A 21,858-nucleotide genomic window follows, 5' to 3' on the forward strand; every position below is an offset into this window, starting at 1 on the left:
TTTTATATTACCCATTTGGGAACATGTGTTTACTCAACTATCACATAGCAAGAAATTTTAAATTAATAGTAGATTTTAGCAAGTATAAGTAACGAATCGCCTTAAGGGTAAGAAGGGCGGTCGTTACAACTATTTACTATTCAAATACTAAGGAATCTATCAGCTACAAGATGACTAAGTGTCATCTTTTTGTAATTACATTTGATAAAGTTAACTGTAGTGGATTGTATTAGTTGGAATTATGATTTTAAAAGACAATTGCCTAGGTAGATTCTAAAAAGAGGGATTAATATTGTTGTATATGTCTAATTTTAGAGAAAAATAAATTCTAATAAAATATTATTAATTAAACTATCATAACCTTGTCATAATATTAATATTTAGAATCTGGTATTTATACAACTCCTATCATTGATTGTGAGAGCAACACAAGATTAATAGTAAAATAACCATGTTCTCTAATAATATTAACTATTATCTTTTGCATTGCTAAATATGATTATGTTTGAGATTAATTACTATCAATAATTCATCAACACATAATTGCTTTCAAGTAATGTTACACATTCATCAACACTAAGACATATATACCTATTTCAATTAATTGAATCCATGAGTTGCCTTATGAAAGCCCAATCTAGTTTGCAAATCTAAAACCAATAAAAGCATGACTCCAAACTCACAGGAGACCTACTAAAGATGCAACTTTGCAATGCTATTTACCAATGTATGGATTTAGGTGCCAGAAACTTTTAGAATCTTGCTTCTGTTATTCAATTAATCTAAATGTAAAACCAAAGCGAAAGCATTAAATCTAAGTTACAATCATTTGTCATAGATTTTAAAAAGTGCAACTATGAAAACAACTCAAGTTGAAGCCGACGAACTCGGCCAGGCCGAGGTTGTGGTCAGCGAGCTCGATCGTGCTAAGCCTGTGGCTGACGAGCTCAATTGGGCTGAGCTTGTGGCTGTGCAAGCCCCTAGCCGTGGTAGTGGCAACGACCAAGTTGAGCTCAAGGCTGCGGAAGCAATAGCGACCGAACAAAACATGGCCATGGCCACGGTAGCGGCCATGACAACGGCCATGGCTGCGGCAGCGACCGTGGCCGTGGCCGTGCCGAGCCCTTGGCCATGCCGAGACTATGGTTGTCAAGCTCAACCATCTCAGGCCTAACGCCGATGAGCTCAGCCAGGCCGGCCTCAACGCCTACAATAACTAGCTACCCTAGAATCCGAAGAGGATAGGAGGATAGGAGATGGAAAAACTTACCGACCGGGAATCATGAAGTGGAAGGCTGGAGACTCGAGCCACGAGGGGAACACCGACATTTGTAATTGAGAGAGGGAGTCGGAGATCTCCGAAAAATCCTTAAAAACACAGCATTAGCGACGGAATATTATATTCCGTCGCTATATTAACAACAGAACTTTATATCCGTCACTAAAATAACCATTGCCGATGGAAGTTTATGCCCGTCATTAAATTAGTGATATTGGAATATTAATTTCATTCCTAATTGTTGTTTTTCTTGTAGTGTTGATTGGGCCAAATGAGTTGAACAAAGTTGAGAAGTGAGGCAGATCAAATGGGCTGGGCTAGCCAATTAAGGTAAGTGGGTTAGGCAAGTGGTCAGGTGGATTGACCGAGTTGGATGATTTGGTTGAGCTAGGTAGACTGAGCAAACATGGTGAGCCACTTGTGGCAAGTTGAATGAGTTTAGTAGATTAGGAAGACAAAATAGGTATTCTTGAAAGACTTGAACTTCCCATTGTGGATTCTATGGCCCAGGAACTCCACTCTTGTTGGGAAAATGAGTATTTCTCCCACTTGACCTACAACTCATTCTCACATAACACTTGAAAGATTTGTTTGAGATGTTGCACATGATCTCCAAGAGTTGTATTATACACACTACAATGTCATCCAAGTACACACTACTATAAAACGATTGAAATAGAAGTGGAAGTGTTAAATCATAAGGGTGCATAAAGTAGTCAGTCTATTTGTAAGACTAGAGGGCATAACATGTTGCTTTGTGCTCGCCGCCTAATGCAAATGGCTTTTGATATAGTATCCTCATCGCAAATCTAGTATGGAAAAGTATCTAGTTTTCCTTAACTAATAAAAAAGTTCCAACAACTTTATAGTGATCAACTTTATTATTTTGAAATTAGATTGGAGTGTCAAAGAGAATTTTGAAGGGCGAATGTAGTTTAGCAAGTCTATTTCAATTGTTTTATAGTAGCTATTTCGATTGTTTTTATAGTAGTATATAAAAAAATTGTAATCATAGCTATACAAGATCTTGTAAGTAGATGAGTGCATCATTGATCCTTAAAGCATCATCCCATATGCCCTTGAAATTGAAAACCCTCTCAAAGTTGTACAGGAATCTATCAACTTCCTTGGTAGGACACCCTTTAGATGACTATCATTGGCATTGTGATAGAGTTGATGTTGTTGACATTTGAACACCCCATGCTAGTACCACATGTGTCCTTATGAGTCTCCACATGTGTGTGTACTTTCACTTTGGTTTGCAAGTCCTAAAACTCCCACTCCACAAATGCTTTATGTTTGATGAGCTCCGAGTGACAACTTGTAGATCCTCATGGTAAACATTCTTGTAGTTGAGAATGACCTTCTTGGTGGAAACATCTGACTCACCACAGTTCATCTCTACACCATTTAGATGGTCAGTGAAATTCCTAATAATGAATTTCACTTTCGAGATATCTTCCTCCAATCGTCTATCAATACCAATCTCTCATATGGTGGATTGTATCTTAGAGATAGCTCGCTATAAGTTAGCAATCCTAGTTGTAATAGCATCCACACATCTATCTACCTTTTAAATAATTAGGATTTGTTTGATCCAATGGTATATATTATAAATCTAGAAAATTTATATTTCACGATAAAAAAAAATTATAGAGAAATATCTAAACTAATCCTAAGGAATTAAGAAACTATATAGAAGATGGATCATGTGGTAAGACTATGAGTTCAACAGTCCATTAAGAATCTCTTTTGGACTTGGAAGATTGGTAAGTTGTGAAATCTCATGGGATTGCTTAGACATAGATAGACGTTTACGTGAGGACCATGCATGCATGTGATCCCTCCCTCTAACCTTTTTTTCGTGAGAAGACCACTATGGATCATTGTCTAAAGAGTACCTAGCTAGCTAGATTAGCTTATAAAGCAATTATAACTTATGCTATTTGCTCATTAAATAAAGACAATGTAGACTCATACCTAATCCTTACACAACAAAAACAAAAATCATGTGTATAAGCTCTATTTTATATATATATATATATATATATATATATATATATATATATATATATATATATATATATAAAAGAGTTAAAGTTAATAATAACATAACTTGATAGAATAATCATCAAACCTGTTGAACCAAATTGGCCAACCCAAACAAATTATCTACTCAAACTAATTGTCTAGTCTAACTTGCCTAATCTAATTAATTGCCTAGCTAGTCTAACTTAAATAGGCTTTTGATCAGAGTACCTGACTCTTACTCTGGAGAAGCAACGTTGATTTCATGATAATGTGCCTTTCTGCTTTCCACCAACTTCAACTTGGTGCGCTTTCAATCAAGGTTTTAAAATTTAAAGTAACGTGAGCTTTTAAAGTACATCCTCTCCGCCCTTCAAGTAGAGTAATACTGATTATTCTATTAAAAATTTATCATGAAATGAGACGAATCAACCCATCAACTTGATGGGTTAAAAAATTTTCAACTCAATCCAATTCAAAGTAGATTCTAGATTAGACGGATTAATCGATGAATCTATCAAAAAATAAAAAAATATTAAAAAATTAAAAATTAAAAATTTTAAGTTTAGATTGTAGTGTGAGTTGATCAAGTTAAAATTTTTAAGTTTTTGTAATTTAAACGGATCAAGTCTATTAATTCATTGAGTTTTCTATTTAAATTTTAAAATTTAAAATAAATTAATAAACTTTCTCAACCCGTGAATCAACTCAAATCCATTGTGAGTTAATCCATACGGGTCACTAGCCTAGGTGGGCCAATTTATCTAAATTCATCTTAAAATAGATTGATAAAATTTTAACATAATCTACCTAAATTATTTAAGAGGATGAACCAATCTAATATGTCTAATCTAAATTGACAATTATACCTTCAAGGCTCCTGTTTAGCATAAGTTTAGCAAAAATACATGACTAAGGAGGAGTAAAATATCAATTAAATAAAAATAATCATATAAAATTTGAAATTTCGATTCGATTAATTTAAAATTTTATTTAAAAAATAATTTAATTATTTTAATTTAGTCGTTTGTGTCTCGATTTCAAAATTTAAAATTCGATTAAATCAAATCAGCCGATTACTATGTTTTGCACAATCAACTACTGTACTTGAATTGATGTTTAAAAAATTTCTAATAGTAATGGACATTAAAATAATATATTTAACAGTCGATTCATAAAAAAAAAGATAAATCCCAGTCAGTCTCATGGACTCAATCCCTGGGTGACCGGTCCGATCCCACGGAAGTTTCCCACTGATCACCAGGGTAAATCGGGAAACGCATACGGCGGCATTGCGTTCCCTATTTAGAAGAAAATTCTTGCAAATACGCCATAGCTGAGGATCGAATCGCGGGTACCTGAGTCACAACCCGGATGTCCTACCATTGCACCATTTGCCCCGGGGACCAAACTGTAGTGGGTAAACTTTTTATAGTGACCGACCCCACCGTCGAAACGGCCCCATATCAGAAAACCCCCTAAGGGATTTTTTGGGAGACACAGTACCACTAGGTTGATAAGAGCGTACTGCCGAAACAACACCTTAGCCGAGCTAAGACTTGAATCGCACAGTACCTTAGTCAACAAATATATGTTGCTAAGAAGATTCGAACTCGAAATCTTAAGCAACATGTGTCTTTATGCTTACCACCTGGGACCAAACAGGTGTCTCGCAGCAAAATTGTTAATTTGAATTGAGTTAGTCAGATTGATTCATTCGCTTCCTTGAATAATTTAAATAAGTGGGATTGATTTTTTATCAATTTATTTAAAAATAAATTTAAATTAATTTTTAAAAAAAATTGAATTATGAATTTATGATAAGATATATATTTTTAATGAAAATTATGAAATTTTATGTCAATTATTTTGATTAATATGTATAAATATGAAATTTTATTGAGAATTATTTTAGAAATATTTATTTATGAAATGATTAAATTTAATAAATTATAAATATTTTTTATTTTTTAACACATCTATTTTGGATTGAGTTCGATTGGAGATTTCTCATCTATATTCCACCTCGTCTCATTAGATGATAAATTTTTGATGGATTAATCCACTCTGCTACGAGCTATTTCACTCTAGAATTCATTTTGAATTAAATTAAATTAATAATTTTTTTAGTATTTATTGTTTTTATATAAATTTTTTTTGAGATTAGTATGCTCCGCCGTGAATAGGTCCTGTCACCAATCAGTTAACAATTTTAAATAGCAATCGATTAATACACAATGTCACTAAATTATTTAAAAAAATTAATTAATTTAATAAATGATCGAATTAATTGATTTGTTCAATTCGATGGTTTCTATTTTTAACCGAATATTCCTGAATGTAAAAAATAATTGATAATTCAGAATAATGAATAAATTATTCAAAGTAAACAAGTTTAACATACAAAAGAGACAGCAAAGTTCAAATAATGTATTTTGGAACCCCTTTTGGTAATTTACCAAAAAACAAAGACAAAGGCAATGATGGTCTAATTCATCGAGATGCTACTTCAAAAGGGTAAACATAAATAAGTAATTTCTATTAAAGAAGAAGGAAAGAAAGAGAAAGAGAGAAAGAGAGAGAGAGAGAGGACGGCAACGTCCCTGTTTGCGATGTTTGTATCGAGCCTTTCCATTAGGATTCAACCAAGGCGCAGAAATAGAAAAGGACGGACACGGAGGATTTGAAAATAAACCGAAAGGAGAGGAAGAAAGAAGAAATTGAGAGAGAGAGAGAGAGAGAGAGAGAGAGAGAGAGAGAGAGAAGCTTTTCCAAATCGTTTTCCTTCCTGTTCTTCGTCTCCATGTGTACAACAGGCGTGGCGGAATAGATGAGATCGCCGTCGCCGTCGGGCAGCGGAGAGGAAAGCTCCGCCCTCTCATCGGCTCCTCCTCCGCCCCTCCTCCCTCTCTTCCGCCCTCCCCCGCTCCGGATCCCCGACCCCAACCCTAACCCTAGTCTCGACTCGCCCCATGGATTCTCCGTCCCACATAAGCGCCCCATCATGACCCCTTCCGCCGCCGCCGGTGCTGCCCCCGCCGCCTCGCCCCCGGCGCGGCCCCGGCGCGTGGTTGTGCCCTCCGTCGCCGCGCCGCGGCGCCTTGCGTCCTCCGCCGCCCGCCACATCTTCCGCCGGCTCCAACTCCGCCTCCGCCTGTTCCTCCTCCTCTCCTTCCCTTTCCTTTACCTCCTGCTTTCCTCCTCCGGCTCCGGGAACGGAGACGCTGTCCCGGGAAGATCCTTCCTCCTTGATTTCTTCTCCGCCCTTGCTTTCTCGTCTGTTCTTCTCCTCGTCCTATGCGTCTCCTTGAACGCCCTCCCCTTTCCCTCCTTCCGCCTCCTCCTGTCCCGCTCCTCCGCTCTCCTCCTTCCCCGTCATCAGGCCCAAGCGACCCCCGTGCTGTGGTCCATTGGGAACTCCTCGTCCCCCGACAAGCTCAAGGGTGATCGCCGCCTAGCGTCGGGTTCCGATGTGCAGGTCTACAACAACGGGGATGTCTACGAGGGAGAATTCCAGCGAGGGAAGTGCTCGGGGAGCGGGGTGTACTATTACTCTATGAGTGGCAGGTATGAGGGAGATTGGGTCGATGGGAAATATGATGGGTATGGTGTTGAGACCTGGGCTCGGGGCAGCCGGTACAGAGGTCAATACAAACAAGGACTCCGGCATGGGTTTGGGGTATACCGTTTCTACACAGGCGATGTGTATGCTGGGGAGTGGTCAAACGGGCAGAGCCACGGGTGTGGGGTACACACATGTGAGGATGGAAGCCGATACATCGGGGAATTCAAGTGGGGAGTAAAGCATGGTCTTGGCCACTATCATTTCAGGTACACTTGGAGACCTTCTGTTCTGTTCTTAAGATTGAGAATTTTGGTGATGCTTTTGTAGTATTGCAGTGTTTTTAGCAACGTTTTGTTTCATAATGTCAGTAACTTATGTTCTGTGCTTCTTCATAAATTGAAACTTTCATGATTGGATAGAACTGCTGGAATCGAACTGGTTTGTGCATCTCTGCTTGTTTAGAATTTGTGGGTTCATGCACATATTCATCTCTTATTTGCTATTCAAAATCATCTATGAAACATATGTTTATATGGTGAAGATTAAATTTACTATTTACATTTTAAATGCACTTTCATGTTTTGTTCTCTACATTGGTCATTGACGTCATTCTTACTTCTACAAGTGAATTGCTTTTACTCCCCTTAGTTTCTTTATGTTTGTGGAACATGATGAAATTGCAATTCTAGGTTTTCTCCAAAACATTTGCAGTTGAGACCAGTTTGAGATCCTTTTAAACAGAATTTTTGACGTCGTGATAAGTTATTTTCTAGATTTTCCTACCATATTAGATATAATGCTATTTCTGTTACGAATGGTAGGAAAATTAATATCATCAGGCATAAAATCATGTAAACTAATTGTGAATTATTTTTATTGACATTGGAATCATTTTACTGGCACCTCATGCTAATTTTGGTTTCTTTACCTCTCTATAGCCTTCTTTAACATCTGGCAATTGTCTCCATGCATTTCCTAATTTGGGAACCAATAAGAATTGTCTTGTTACAAGACCCTCCTTCCATGTATCTTAGGTGTCCTTGTCCATGTTTTTCCATTTTGTTTCTTGAAGTGATATTGCAAATTTTCTTCTCTTATAATTGGGACTCCTGTTTTTCTTCAGTCTTTGGAGGGAGTGGATCTTCTGATACTGCAACCATAATGTTTTTTAAAATAGACCCTTTTTTTTCCTCAGGAAGGTCCAAATTACTGAAAATCTCAGGATCACTAGTCTGCTTGAACAAATACTCATGTGTTCATATATGAATTTATACCCATTTCTCATTTCCTTCTTTGCCATAAATAATCTCAAACCTAGGTGCTCAAGTTGATATTAAGAAAAGTCCTATATTACCGGTTGAGTTGTGATTCCAATGGAGCATTCTCTGCTATGTCCATTATTTTGGCTTTTCTATAAGTACTTAATATATATACCAACATCACTGTTCATAGTAGCTATAGTTCTTCTAATCAATTCCAGTGATTTTGTTCTCCATCTCTATATGCATATATGGCGATGATCTCCATGCCATGCTGGAGTATTAAAAATCATGCTTGCTATCATCTTAATCCTGTTTATCATCGTTGTCAAGTTTGTGATCTAGATCTTAGAATCTTACGATCTCATTATTCAAATTGGTCTAAATGATCCAAACCTCATTATTATTTTGAATTGTATATATATATATATATATATATATGGCAACTTGTAGACTTGTAGTATCATACATTCCTATGGTTTGATTGTATGATCCAATCCAATGAACCTATCATCGTTCCTAGGTAGCACTCAATTCTTGCAACGTCGCCTTTTATTTTCTTTCCGATTTGCACATATAATTTCTAGTTTATTTAATTTATGCTTTTGGTAATTAGGTTGGATCTTTGAAGCTATTCGTGTAAAGTGCCATACACTTCTCTTATCACACATTAATTCAACTACATAGAAACATGTATTTTTGTACTATGAGTCATATTCAGCCCTGACCAAAATCACATCCTTCTGGCATTGTTGGTAATGTTAAAGTTTTTGTTAGGCTTTAACACATAGGGTCTTTGAGTTGTCACACCTAGAATTGGACATATTCTTTGGAACTTCAAGAAGAATGCAAGTGTTATTTCTTTGAGGTGTGTTTGATCAAATTCAAAATGATCTCACACATTCTCTTCGTGCAATATCATTTGCCATTATTAAACACACTCTTTTCAGGTCTTGCTACACAAGTTGTTTAATATAACTTTTCATTATATCCTACTATCATTAAATAATTGCTATAGACGGGAAACAACCAGTTTTAGACAAGATTTGAAATACTATTATGAGCCAGAATATCAGTCCCTGCTCACAAAGATAGAGCCCTAGTGGCATGCCAGTGTGCTGAAACAGATGTTGGTGGTTCTTAGTTGGACAGATGAATCAAGAAGAGGAACACTTTGAGTAGGAGGAAGAAATCAAGAGTAAGAGGTAGTAGTGGAGGATGGAGCAGCATTGACTTACCTAGAAGAGTTAGCAGAAATGTTCCAAGATGGAGAAGCAGCTCAAGAGGAAGAAGTATGGGTGTCTTCGCATGCCAGTTCTTTGGTGTAATGGTCCATGCCACCCGTATCATGCAGCAGGGAATGGTATTTTAATCCATGGTTTTAGCTATCTGAAAATGTGCAAGTTTCACTTCTGGAAGTCCTAGAAATGGGCAAGTACAACCATATAAATTTTCCACAAGCTATGGACAGACCATTGTGAGCGACGCCCAATTAACTAAGAGTGGCAAAAAATGGTTTAATTGCCTTCATAAAGACGAAAATATTCCTACCGTATAGCAGTTCACACAGATCCATTTTGGATCTATCATTTGGGACCATTAGGATTCATTATTGATAGGATTGGCACCAGGGATGGCAGGGCCATTTTGTGCCATGGCACACCCTCACCTACCTTAGAAAATCACTATCGACTGCTGCCCTACCTTGAACCTATTGAATCAGATAGAATTATCTATATCATTCATAAATTATGTTATTTGATGTTATCGGAGTCATAGATTTTCTTTTTGTTCCAATGACATATAGTTTGTACATTTGTTTGTTGCAATGAGATACATAGCTTACATTCATATTGCTATTGTGTTCTTTCACTAAAGAAATTTCACAATTGATGAAAAACTCTCTGAGGCACCTAGTAAAGATTTTGAGTTGAATTTTTATATGATCTTTGAAAAGTTGTTCATGTTTATTTCCCTTTTATAACAGTTCACATTTTTTATGTCTTTCTCCGCATCCCTTCTTCCTTCCTCTTCCCCATCTTCTTTCCATGTAAACATCTGAGGTGGTGGCACTATCATTAGTCAAAGGAGGGAGAAAGACAAAGAAAATAGGAGAGCAAGAAACAATAAAGAGAGATAGGAAGAAAGAGGGAGAGAACTATGAAAGAAGAAAGACGGAAATATAAGGAAGAAGAAAGGGAGTTGGGGAGAGAGGAGGAGATGGGAGGAAGCAGCCCCCCTATACTAGGGGAAAAAGGGGGGATGAGGGAGATAGAGGAGAAAGAAATAAGATACTAAGCAGAAAGAGTCAGAGGGGGTTGAAGAATTGCTCCATGAATGAAGTGAGTAACTGCTTCCAAAAGCTTAGTCTTTTTTAACATTAAAACAAATCTTATGATCTGTACCCACGAAACAAATCCAATTGGCAAAAGGAGTGGCCTGCATTTATGGCTAATCTGTCTAAATCATGTCCACATCATGCTATTTAACTACAATATTTTTAATATGATATGATATTAGTTGATAATTTATGATCAAGTTGACCATAGTCAGGCCAAATATGTGACCATGATGAGGGTTTGGTAACTGATACTTTTTAGCTCAGAGACAGTGACCGTTATTTCCCACTTTGCACATCACAACTTGCCTTGGATGACATAGTCCTTCCATTTTTCTCAATAAACTAATGAATTGTTATTGCCTAGCATTAGCTAGCCATAGTTTTAAGATTGCATGTGCTGAGGGTTAGAGGACTAGGAGTCCCCTTTTATTATTATTATGTATATATTTATTTGTTGGTTTCCTTTCAGTGAACCTGAGTTAATTGTGTCAGTCATTTTTTGAAGCACCCTGCAATTTGCTATATAGAATTCAGAATTTCATTTTTTTAAAGGTTGTGCATAGATCATAGTACCAAAAAGTTGGGATGCCCTAGGTAGAAAGAGGGAGGGAGGGAGAGAAGAGAGGATGAACATATAAAGCGAGGGGGAGAGAGAGAGGAGGAAGTGAAAATGCAGAAAAGAAGTGAATTTGAAAAAGATAAAAATAAATCTTTTACTTTTTTGTCCTTCCATGTATTTGATGGTTATATGTGACTGCAACGCTTTAATAATTTTGTATACTTAAAAAACATTTGACATATGCAAACTTTATGTTTGAAATAGGTAATTACCCAATACAATATCATTCCACCTGGATTTAACCACCCATCCTTCTAGTTGACTGTCTTTCTAACAGAGCCAATCCCCAAAGCCTCCAAGGTAGATTTGAAAAGAAAAGGCACCTATTTTTTCAAAGAATAGCAATCAACATCAGACCTTTCTATGGGAGGAAGGAATTCATCTAGCTCATTAAAGGAAAGGTATATCCATCATGAATTCGCTGAAGAAGTTTTAGTCACCGGCTTCTTTCATCCAACTCGGTTACTTTTGTACATTTCAGACTTAATTTATAACCAGTAAGAATTTCTATTGATTTTTTAAATTCATTTCTCCCATGTATGCTATGCTTCATGGCACAGTGGTATTGAAACACAAATTAAGTGCGGTGCATGGAACACGTAAGGAATCTGCTGTATGAGTGCTTCCACTCTTTGCAATTATAAGTAAAATTGAGATCCATCGTCCAATTTATTGATAGGAATTGATCTTTAAGGATATATGTGCTTCATCATCTAATTATAGTTGTATAATATCATATTTTTCCATTATGAGAACGTTATCATATTTTCCCACTGGAGCTGCTTTGCCAATACTTTTTTGGCATTCTAAATTATTCTGGAAACGTATCTATTTATTTATTTGATGCATATTGCATAAATTTATTAGTACCTTTCCTTCTGCACCCTAGCATTAGAAATAATTCACATATGCCTTAATATTATCTATCATGGGCACCTTATCCTTGTTATAGACCCCATTGCCAAATTGGTTTGCTGAAATGGGACGTTGATTTTTTGTTATAAATGTGAAGGAATGGAGACACATATGCTGGGGAATATTTTGCAGACAAGATGCATGGCTTTGGAGTGTATCGCTTTGCAAATGGACATCAATATGAAGGCGCATGGCATGAAGGCAGGCGACAGGGCTTGGGAATGTACACCTTCCGAAATGGGGAGACACAATCAGGTCATTGGCAAAATGGTGTCCTCGATACCTTGAGCACTCAGAGCATTAATCTTGGCTCACCGATTGCCGTTAACCATTCAAAAGTTTTAAATGCTGTTCAGGTAATTGACCATGTTTCTTCAAGGATTGTGATTTCTTATGGTAAATGTTGAATGTAAAATTCATTTTTTTCTTATTATCAATTGGAACGTTCAGGAAGCCAGACGAGCATCAGAAAAAGCTTATGATGTGCCCAGGGTAGATGATAAGGTGAACAAGGCTGTGGCCGCAGCCAATAAAGCAGCTAACGCAGCTAGAGTTGCCGCAGTGAAAGCTGTTCAAAAGCGCATCCCAGGTAATGGAGATGACATAGGAAACCACGTGGTATGAAGCCCCTTTGCTTTCTTCGCCCAGTATAACTAAACCTCGATAGAGTTAAAAGAGTATTTGCTTTAAGGCAAATAGTGAAAGTTCAGAAGTAGGCTGGCAGAAATTTGTATGCCCAACAACCTCGCAGCTCATCCTCTAGAAACAGCGCTGCTCTGAACTAGCAGTTATCGAAGGTGGCTGGCTGGCATCAGACTTCGCTTTTTTTGCTTACTTTAAGTAACAGGAAAAACGTTATGACTGTCCATATCTTCGAAGGTTTCACTCGACGTAGCTAGTGGAACATGTCAATAACCGTTCTTAGAGATGTTGAGATCGATCATGATTACATGATTGTTGTATATGAAACTACGTTGAAGAATCTTTAACGAGTTCTGTTTAAATCATAATAGTTGGAGGGTTTCTGGCGCAGTGCTCTGTGTTGTGTGTTGCTATTTGTTCATTGTCAATGGCTGAGGGTATTTTATTGTTAAAATTTCTCTCTCTAGCTAATTTCTACTCTGTAAACTTTTACATTCTCTTAAAATTTCATTTTATTTCTTCTTCTCAGCACAAGGTATTTTATCTTTTGTTCATCTGCTCTCGGCATGAAAATTTTTAATTTTTTAATGTCTTTTTCAGTTTTCAAAAAATAGTTTTTCGAAAAATAAAAAAATAATCTACTGAAATTAAAAATAAAATTATAAATAATACATGGAGTGGAAAATAGGATGATGGCTTTGCAAATCTAAGAAAAAAAGTTATTAAGAAACTCACTCACATTCTAAAAAATATACAAACATGCCTATTGTTATCTATAACAACGTCTGTTTTTGGTTACGAATCAACTAAAATATTATCACGTGAACTCTTTTTTTTCCGCAATATTTAAATCAAATCGTATACTACTTCGAAATAGTGAAGTTCCTTTGGATACTATTCTGGTCGGATGTCATGGATGGTCAAACCATCATTTAACAAGTGATCTAACGCATGCGAGATTCTACTTCTGCCGATGAAAGAACTTGAAGATAAACTGAGAAAAAAGATTAGATTGATATCGGAGTCCTGGTAGGTAATTCCGACGTTCAAATTAGAGAAAGAAGAAGAAGAGTTCGCGAAGTCACGGAGAGAGTTCTCCATACCTTTTGAAGGGTTTATATATTTACGGAGAATGCATCTCCATGTCGACCCAAGGGAGTTGTCTAGAGGGAGACCGATTTTGATGATTGCTGATATTAGACCCCAATATAGGGTATCTGGGGGACTAGATTTGATAACCTCGTAACTACCCAGGCTAATCTATGACAGCCACTGAATATTCCTGCTTCCTTTTGACGTTATGTGTTATGTCTAACATCATCGTAACCACACCCGTTTTATGCCCTTTGGCTGTTACATGTTTCAGGGGTTGGTGCAGAGGCTAAAAGACAATCTGGGATAGTGAAGGGTTGAGAGACCGCATGGCCGAGGGACTGCTAAGTGGTTGAGTGACTGAGAGGTTAAGAGGCCGAGTGGCTGAGAGGTCGAGAGGCCGAGTGGCTGAGAGGCCGATCAATTTGACTGAGTTGCTGAGCTGTCGAGTTGTCGAGCTGCCGAGTAGCCGAGTCTTAGGATAATGGTCTATTTTGTATTAACTATTGATTTTTGACTTGACACATCAACTTATCTTTTGACTACCAACACCACGTAAGAGCAACCAGAATCCGCCACATCACCAACCTTCCCTTTAAGTCTAGTCGAAGGAGGCATACACCGACTGATTGGATGATAGTGGGTCTGGCACATTCCCATAGTTTCGAATTTGTGGCTGAGGGGTTGCATTTAATGGGCCAGATACACGAGATCGCGTATCGTTGTGTGAGAGAATCGCCATGATGCAGGATCTGTATCGAGGCCAATTTGTTCTGGGTGGATGTCATGGATGGTCAAGCCACCAATCAACAAGTGATCCGACCAAGGTTGTCAAAATCGCGAGTCAACTCGGCGAGTTTACGAACTATTATTTCAATTCCGTGTTGAATCAGCTTAAAATCGGGCCCCCCTTGTAAACTCGTAAACTCGCGAGTCAACTCGGTAAACTCGGTAAACTCGCGAGTCAACTCGGTCAAACTCGATAAACTCGGTAAACAAAGGAAATCTTTGTTTGATGTTTCCTTTTATCAAATTTGGACAATGGAAGCTTATTTGGTGTATCTATTGGACTATTTTTGTATGAAATTTTAAATTTGTCATTTTGTAACTTGATGTTGAAACATAAATTTTGAAAATTTAGTATCTTTTCATGTTTAGTATTTTTTTATATGTGAAAATATGTTGTTGATAACTATGTTTATGCTTTTTTATTAGATATGTGAAATAGTGATTGTTCTTATGAAGTTATGATCAAATATATATTATTTGACATTTTATAACTCTTTTTTGGATTATCTGTAAACTCATACGAGTTTACGATACGAATTTACGATACGAGTTTGTGCACCCCTAACCGAGTCGACACTAGAATCGCGAGTTTGACAACCTTGGATCCGACGTACGCTAGACTCTGCTTCCGCCAATGAAAGAACCTGAAGACAAACTGAGAAAAGAGGGCAGACTGGCATCGAGGAATCCTGACAGGCCACTCCGACGCTCAAGTTATTCTTGGTGGAAGAGAATGAGGTTGCTGTAGAAAGAAGAAGAAGATTTCGTGAAGTTTTAGAGAGAGTTCTTCATACCTTTTGAAGGTTTTATATACTCATGGGGAACGCATCTCCACGTCGACCCGAGGGGATCGTCTGAAGAGACCGGTTCTGACAAAGAGATCGACTTTGACGACTATTGACATTAGGCACGGAGGCGTCTGGGGAATCAGATTTGATAACCTCATAACCGCCTTGGCTATTCTGCAACAGCCACTAAATATTTCTGCTTCTTTTTGGCATTATATACAGATATGAGAGCGTCCGAGGGAGGTCAGATTTGACATCCTTGTAACTGCACCCCTTTTATGCCCAATAGCTATTGCATGTTTTAAGGGTCAATGCAACATTCGATTCAGGCTAAAAGGTGGTGTCCAATGCCGGAATAGTGAGGGGTTGAGAGGCCTTGTGGCCGAGGGACTGCAGAGTGGTCGAGAGGTCCAGAGGTCGAGAGGTCGAGTGGCTGAGGGGCTGAATGGTTGAGAGGCCAAGAGGCCGAGAGGCCGAGTGGGCCGAGAGACCAAGTGGCCAAAAGGTCAAGAGGCCGAGTTGTCGAGAGGTCGAGAGGCTGAGAGACTGACCGGTTTGGCTGAGTTGCTGAGCTACCAAGTTGTCGAATAGTCAAATCTCAAGATAATGGTCTATTCTGTATTGACATTGACTATTAACTTTTGACTCGACACATCGACTTATCTTTTGACTACCAACGCCATGTAAGAGCAACTAGAATCTGCCACATTACAAGCCTTTCCTTTAAGTCTAGTCAAAGGAAACGTAAACCGACTGACTGGACGATAACGAGTCGTGCACATTCCCATTATTTTGGATCTGTGGTTGTGAGGGGTTGCATTTAATGGGCCAGATATGCAAGATCGTGTATTGTTGTGCGAGAGGATCGCCATGATGCAGGATCTATCTTGAGGATGGAGCTCGTTCCATCGCATTAATGGCAAAGGCGTGCAATTTTGATTTCGGGAACCGTACGGCTAGATCGAGTGCCATGCCGTTGTGTGTCCGTCTTTAACATCCTACGATCAAGTTCAAAACCTCAGTGAAGATCAAAGGATGAGATTAATGCTACGTTTCAAACGAGGAGAGAGTTCGTGTTGGTCTGATTGGTCGGACTCGCGACGCCTTTCGACTGTGGAGATATAGCCGCCCCCCATCCAACAGTCTCTCCGAGTGACACGGCAGCTCTACTGTGCCATCTGGTGAGAGTATAAAAGGGCCTTTTACCGGAGGCCGTTGTCTTCATCAGTGCACTTAGCCTTCTCATGGAGCCGTTTCTTCTCGCTGCCTCCTTCTTCCCTTCGTCTGCCGACCTTTCTCAGTGTCGTTGCCCCCGTCTTCGACAACCCCCATCACCCTCACCGATGTCGTAAGTCTAGTTTCCTCTGACCAATCACCTATATTGCTTTGCTTTTTTTCCCCTTCCTGCTTGATTCCTGGCCACCGAAAACCCCTAGTACGAGACTTAACGCCCCATATATGAGAAAGAAGCCGCCCGCCACCTCCGGCTTCAATATAAGATCTCTGTATACCATGCCATTTATATCCCTGTGCCTGAACACCGATCTCATGAGCTCTTTCCCAATTACATAACATGCTTCCATAGCCAATTGACCAACAACCTTAGATTTCCAATCCCTCTCTTCATACAAGACTTAGCCATCTTCTTCCAATTCAATCTCGCTCAACTCACACCTAATTCCTTTCGATTAATCTGTAGGGCCATTATCGTCTATCGACTATATCAAGTGCCTTTAGACATGTCCCTTTTCCATGCCTACTTTAGCCCGAGGCGGGCCGAGTGCGGAGTCTTCTATTTTGCTGCTTAGTCAGGGTGCAACTTCCTCAATGAGTACCCGACCTTCCACAAAGGTTGGAAAGATCATTTTTTCTACATTAAACCCCCACAACTATATACCTGGCCGACCATTTGACATCCTAACTTGCCTTCTCCCCCTCCCTTAGGTCAATATCGACTGTCCCGAGCCTTCCTAGACGCGACTGAGATCCTAAATGGTCTAAAATTCAATGTAAACAACTTGGTAGACAACGAGGCCTTGCTGTATCGAACCGAGTTGAGCCATATTGCAATTCCGCTAGAGGATCGACTGCGTAACGCTTTACTTTTGCGTTAATGTTTCCTTTCACTGACTAACTTTTTCTTGCCCTGCAGGTCAAATCATGTTGAATGCATCGATGAACAAGGTCTTGAAATGGGACCTGACCGCGATGGATAGCATGTGAGCGGATGAGGATGCGACTAAGGCCTCTTCGAACTGCCTCCTCCACCTCCATCCTTGGTGAATGAGCTTCCCAATGCTAAGGGTGGAACCAACAAGTCGAGAGTCAAGGAAGTTGGGTCTTGTTGGGTCCGACGGGCTAGCGTTAGCAAAGGCTAAAAAATCCGCTGCAACGATGGGGTCATCTGAGGCCGAGTTCCCTACCAAGACCTGACCTTGTAAAGACGATCGCAAGTCCAAAAAAACCCCTAGCTCTGAGCTCCACAACCGAGGCCGAACTTTCGAAGAAATGAAAGTTGGCCCCCTCTTCAAAGAAGGTAGATCCCCCTTTGCAGACCCATCCCCTCGATGCTCGAGATAAGGGCAAAAGAAAATTAGGCGACGACTCGACAGTCTTACAATCGCCCGATGTTGCTATCTCTCCTACGGCTCTCTCGTACAAGTAATGCCTAAATATCTCACGCATCTTCCCCTACTGAGCCATCTGCTCCCGCCTCAGGTTCCAATCAACCAAGGAGCTACTAATGCGAGGAGAGACCTCGAGGTTGGGAGAGTCCGCATTTGACTGACTTTGAATATACCAGACAGAGGTCGTTCCGAAGATAGGTCTTTTGGACCTAAGCAAAAATATGTTCGAATCCTTCCTGAAGGTAAGGTTGTGTTTGTGTATAAGACTTTTGTTTTAATTAACTAATCGTGTGTGTTTTGTTGTAGTTCGAGATAGAACACAAGGCTTTGCACAGCCAACTCCTCCAACTGGTAAAGCAGCATCAGAGGATGGAGGCACAGATAAAAGAGTTGACGGCACAATAGGCACAGCCGACTCCTTCCGACGAGGGGCTCGAGATGGCTCGGAGGGAGGCCGACATAGCTAGGGCGGAACAAACGATAGCCCAACAGGCCAAGGAACCAAAATCCATACGCAATGAACAATTTAAGATTTGTAGTTGAAAGCATTAATATACACAACCTAGCTTTGTCAGCTAGTATTGAGGCAAAATCCACCATCGGAACCAAAAAAAAAAAAGAAAGAAAAACTGAAAGGTGGATCACAATATCAATGTAGTGACTAGTGAGCAAGCACCATACATAAAGATGAAGACAAATCGCCATGATTCAGAAATTTTGGATTGTTAGAGAATATGGTGCAGATACTTTTATACATACTAGTTCCTTGGCTTAACAACTTGTTCGGTTGTCATCCAAATATAAGATTGTTAATCTGGTCAACTGGAATATCATAGATGGGCTCTATAGGTTGTTCCTCTCCTAAAAATGATACTGAAGGGCGCTCTCGGCTATGTTCATCTGCAAACAGTAATACATTACAAAATCTACAAAGATATGTAGTTCTCAAACATTGAAATCTCAATAGAGTTATAAAAAGAAATCTACAGATAAAATTTAAGATATATTTAGCCTCATAAGTAACCTCAGAAAAATGATTTGCAGCCCTAAATAAACAGCTATGCAGCATATTTGGTGAAAATTCTTCTAAGCTAGAGGATATAGCATGATAAGCAATAAAACAAGCAAAGACGTCAGTTTTAGGATCAAATTATGGTCGTCCTGTATCTTAGTTGAACTAATATGCTAAATTGTGTCTCATCTCTGAACACCCTTGAAACAGAAATAGTAAGAAGCAATGAGTCTTAATTATTTGGATCAGTGGACAACAATACTGTTCAAACAACCAATATCCAACAAAATTAGGATAAATAAATTTTCATATCTCAGATTATAAGAGTTAATTATATGTGGCAACTACCAATATCAAGATTTAGCTGTGATGACAGAGTCAAGTCCTTAAGGGAAAATTACCAACAAACACAACACAACATTACCAATTCAAATGACAGCAGACTTACCAAACATTACATTAAATGAAGTTGGAGAAGGTGTCACCATGAAGTTCAATCCCAAGTAAAATACCATTGCCAAAACCACTGTTACCATTATAAAAGATGGAATTGCAATTGCCCAGTACCTAATTATTACACCAACAAAAAAACTGACATTAGTAACTATTATCATGGCTAAAATTAGCATAATAAATTATCTTAATCAGAATTTACCATTATTATGTGTTATCTTAGTCGTATTGCAAAATAGTTAATATATTATTAATAATTAGCATAAGAAGGCCAAGCAAGAAAGAGACTTAAACTAGCATAACAACTTCATGAAAATTGAGTTGATTAACAATATTTTTTTCTTCATTTTAATCTCAGATTTATACAATTTGGACTTTCCAATTGTCACTCTTGTCCATTATGGTCACTGATAATGATATGATAATTGCAGGACAAGAAAGAAAAAATGATGGAAACAGGAACCATTAAAAATTCATAGCCATCGCACCAAATCCTAGTGACATTCCAGAGTGACCTTTATAAGTGTTTGGTCTAAGAAAACAAGGGTTTACATGATCATGGTATCCAGAGAGAAACTGGTAACTTTAATATACAATATGTAAACTATTTGTCCAACACAAATTTGCATTACCTCCATTTTGTCAAAGCTAAAGAGATTATCAAATGAATTCAAAAACATCAAACCAACTCCTTATGGCATTTTAGCATGCTCTTTATAAGTTTTTTCTCTAACGATAGCCAAAGTTTCATGTACATACTATCAAGAACAATGCAATAAGTTCAGTTCATGTACAATACATAACCACTTTATGTCCAACATTTGTACTTTTGGTTGCCTCCATTCTTACTAAGCTAAAGATTCCTCTGTTAATCTTGTAAATGTTTTGTGTAGTCTGCCATTAAGTCCAAACAATGTTTCACCTTTAATTGATAAAAAATCCATGGCTAAAAGAACTTGCAAGAGTGGTGAAGGAATGAAATCAGTAGTAGTAGGGCTCCATCTAGATTGTAAGACTCAGATCTAGAAGAATCTGTCAACAATGCAAGTACTATCAAATATCAGAAAGGTGAATGAATCCAAAAGAAGAAAGATGTATAAAGAAGCCTATTAAATAAATGTGTGCAATGGGTATAGCCCGTGAATTATATAGATAAATAGAACTTTTTGATGTGAAAGAGCAACCAGGAACCAACTTCTTCTGAACAGCAAACATATCTTCTATTCCTAAAGAGAAGAAATTCAATGTAACCATAGCTTTATTTTGGTCCCCTAAGACAACTAAGATGGGGATGCATGAATAATAATGATAGAACCTCTCCATGCAAATTTAGGTGCAGAATACATAATGCATTTTAAATCCAATTGATATGAAGCAGAAAGCTACACGTGCTTGATAATCGCTTGCAGTTAATATCATTCATGAACTATTAATAAAAACGAAATCTTTTGGTTGGTCACCCATGGTAATTTGATTTTGAGAACTTCAGTGAGCCATTTTAACAAACGCAATTATTACAAAGGCGGTCAGGATAAACATCAGCACAGATCTCATGTTCAAGAATCTTATCGTATCACTGAAAACAAAAACATATTCTCACGTAATAAGGAAATCACATAAGCAAAACTCACTTACTTACTCGGATAGTATGTAATTCCCAAATAATGCAGCCACGGTTCAGGAGTGTACGCCCAAACTACAAAGATTACTGTCAACAGAAGGGGAAAAAAATAAGATCTTTCGAGAAGTAATTTCCTCTAAGAAAAACTTGGTTTTGTGTGGCAATTACCAGCGGCAAGGACAGTGGTGATGGATCCGACGAAGCCGTAGACCTCCGAGGGCTTCGGCCCGTGCTCCTCGGCGAACCCCGCAGCGAATGATACAGCAGGCTTCTCGTCTGGATCCATTGCAGGATGCTTGTGCCTCCTCTCTCTCAGGAGGCTCAGTGTCCTCCGAGGGCTATTAACCACGAGCGACGTCGGAGACGACGGCGCCGACTCCATCTCTCTCTGTTCTTCCCTTTTCCCTTTCCCTTTCTTTTCCTTTTTTGCCTTTTTGCGTCTTCGCTGTGGCGAAGCGAATCCTGCGCCTGTTCATAAAGATTTAATCCTGACCATTCATTTGTGGACCGCCAAGATTAAAGCCGCTTGAATGAATCGTATGGATGTTGGAGGGGGTTTCCGTAATTTTCCATGAATACAGATTTCTCAAAATCACATGACTTATTTACAAAATATACATTTAATTAAAATATTAAAGTTTGATATTAGAATTAAATAATTAACTCTAGGTCGGTTGGTTTTATCCCATTCTTTCTTTTTCATGATGTAATGAAAAGGAAAACCAATAGAATATTTTAGTTTATCCGTTCGATTCATTTAACTTTTCCGATAAAATATCAGTAAAACTTAAAATTTGTTAATTATTCATTTAATATTAAAAAAAGGTA

General features: G+C 38.4%; 2 protein-coding genes across 2 annotated transcripts; one reads left to right on the forward strand and one right to left on the reverse strand.

Annotated features, from left to right (window-relative positions):
* Nucleotides 1–6,061: 6,061 nt before the first annotated feature.
* Nucleotides 6,062–13,078, forward strand: LOC141847366 (uncharacterized). Its single transcript, XM_074735403.1, has 3 exons — nt 6,062–7,138; nt 12,104–12,362; nt 12,457–13,078. Exons 1-3 carry the CDS (start codon nt 6,138–6,140, stop codon nt 12,628–12,630), a joined length of 1,434 nt encoding a protein of 477 aa, XP_074591504.1. The 5' UTR covers nt 6,062–6,137; the 3' UTR covers nt 12,631–13,078.
* A 5,556-nt stretch (nt 13,079–18,634) lies between these two features.
* On the reverse strand, nt 18,635–21,434 carry LOC141847919 (phosphatidylinositol N-acetylglucosaminyltransferase subunit P-like). Its single transcript, XM_074736028.1, has 4 exons — nt 21,199–21,434; nt 21,045–21,117; nt 19,405–19,523; nt 18,635–18,844 (listed from the first exon to the last, which is right to left on the reverse strand). Exons 1-4 carry the CDS (start codon nt 21,410–21,412, stop codon nt 18,735–18,737), a joined length of 516 nt encoding a protein of 171 aa, XP_074592129.1. The 5' UTR covers nt 21,413–21,434; the 3' UTR covers nt 18,635–18,734.
* Nucleotides 21,435–21,858: the final 424 nt, after the last annotated feature.

Source organism: Curcuma longa, chromosome 16 (genome assembly GCF_044706935.1).
Source record: "Curcuma longa cultivar G26 ecotype Majalengka, Jawa Barat chromosome 16, ITB_CL_G26_1.1, whole genome shotgun sequence".
NCBI lineage: Eukaryota > Viridiplantae > Streptophyta > Magnoliopsida > Zingiberales > Zingiberaceae > Curcuma > Curcuma longa.

What these genes read in the sequence shown, in the direction of transcription:
- LOC141847366 (XM_074735403.1), top strand. Translation starts at nt 6,138, where the DNA reads ATGAGATCGCCGTCGCCGTCGGGCAGCGGAGAGGAAAGCTCCGCCCTC. An exon ending in CTTGGCCACTATCATTTCAG is followed by an intron (nt 7,139 to 12,103) that starts GTACACTTGGAG and finishes ATAAATGTGAAG; the next exon opens with GAATGGAGACACATATGCTG. An exon ending in AAGTTTTAAATGCTGTTCAG is followed by an intron (nt 12,363 to 12,456) that starts GTAATTGACCAT and finishes TGGAACGTTCAG; the next exon opens with GAAGCCAGACGAGCATCAGA.
- LOC141847919 (XM_074736028.1), bottom strand. Translation starts at nt 21,412, where the DNA reads ATGGAGTCGGCGCCGTCGTCTCCGACGTCGCTCGTGGTTAATAGCCCT. An exon ending in ATTACATACTATCCGAGTAA is followed by an intron (nt 19,524 to 21,044) that starts GTAAGTGAGTTT and finishes TGTAATAATTAG; the next exon opens with GTACTGGGCAATTGCAATTC. An exon ending in TTCATTTAATGTAATGTTTG is followed by an intron (nt 18,845 to 19,404) that starts GTAAGTCTGCTG and finishes TACTGTTTGCAG; the next exon opens with ATGAACATAGCCGAGAGCGC.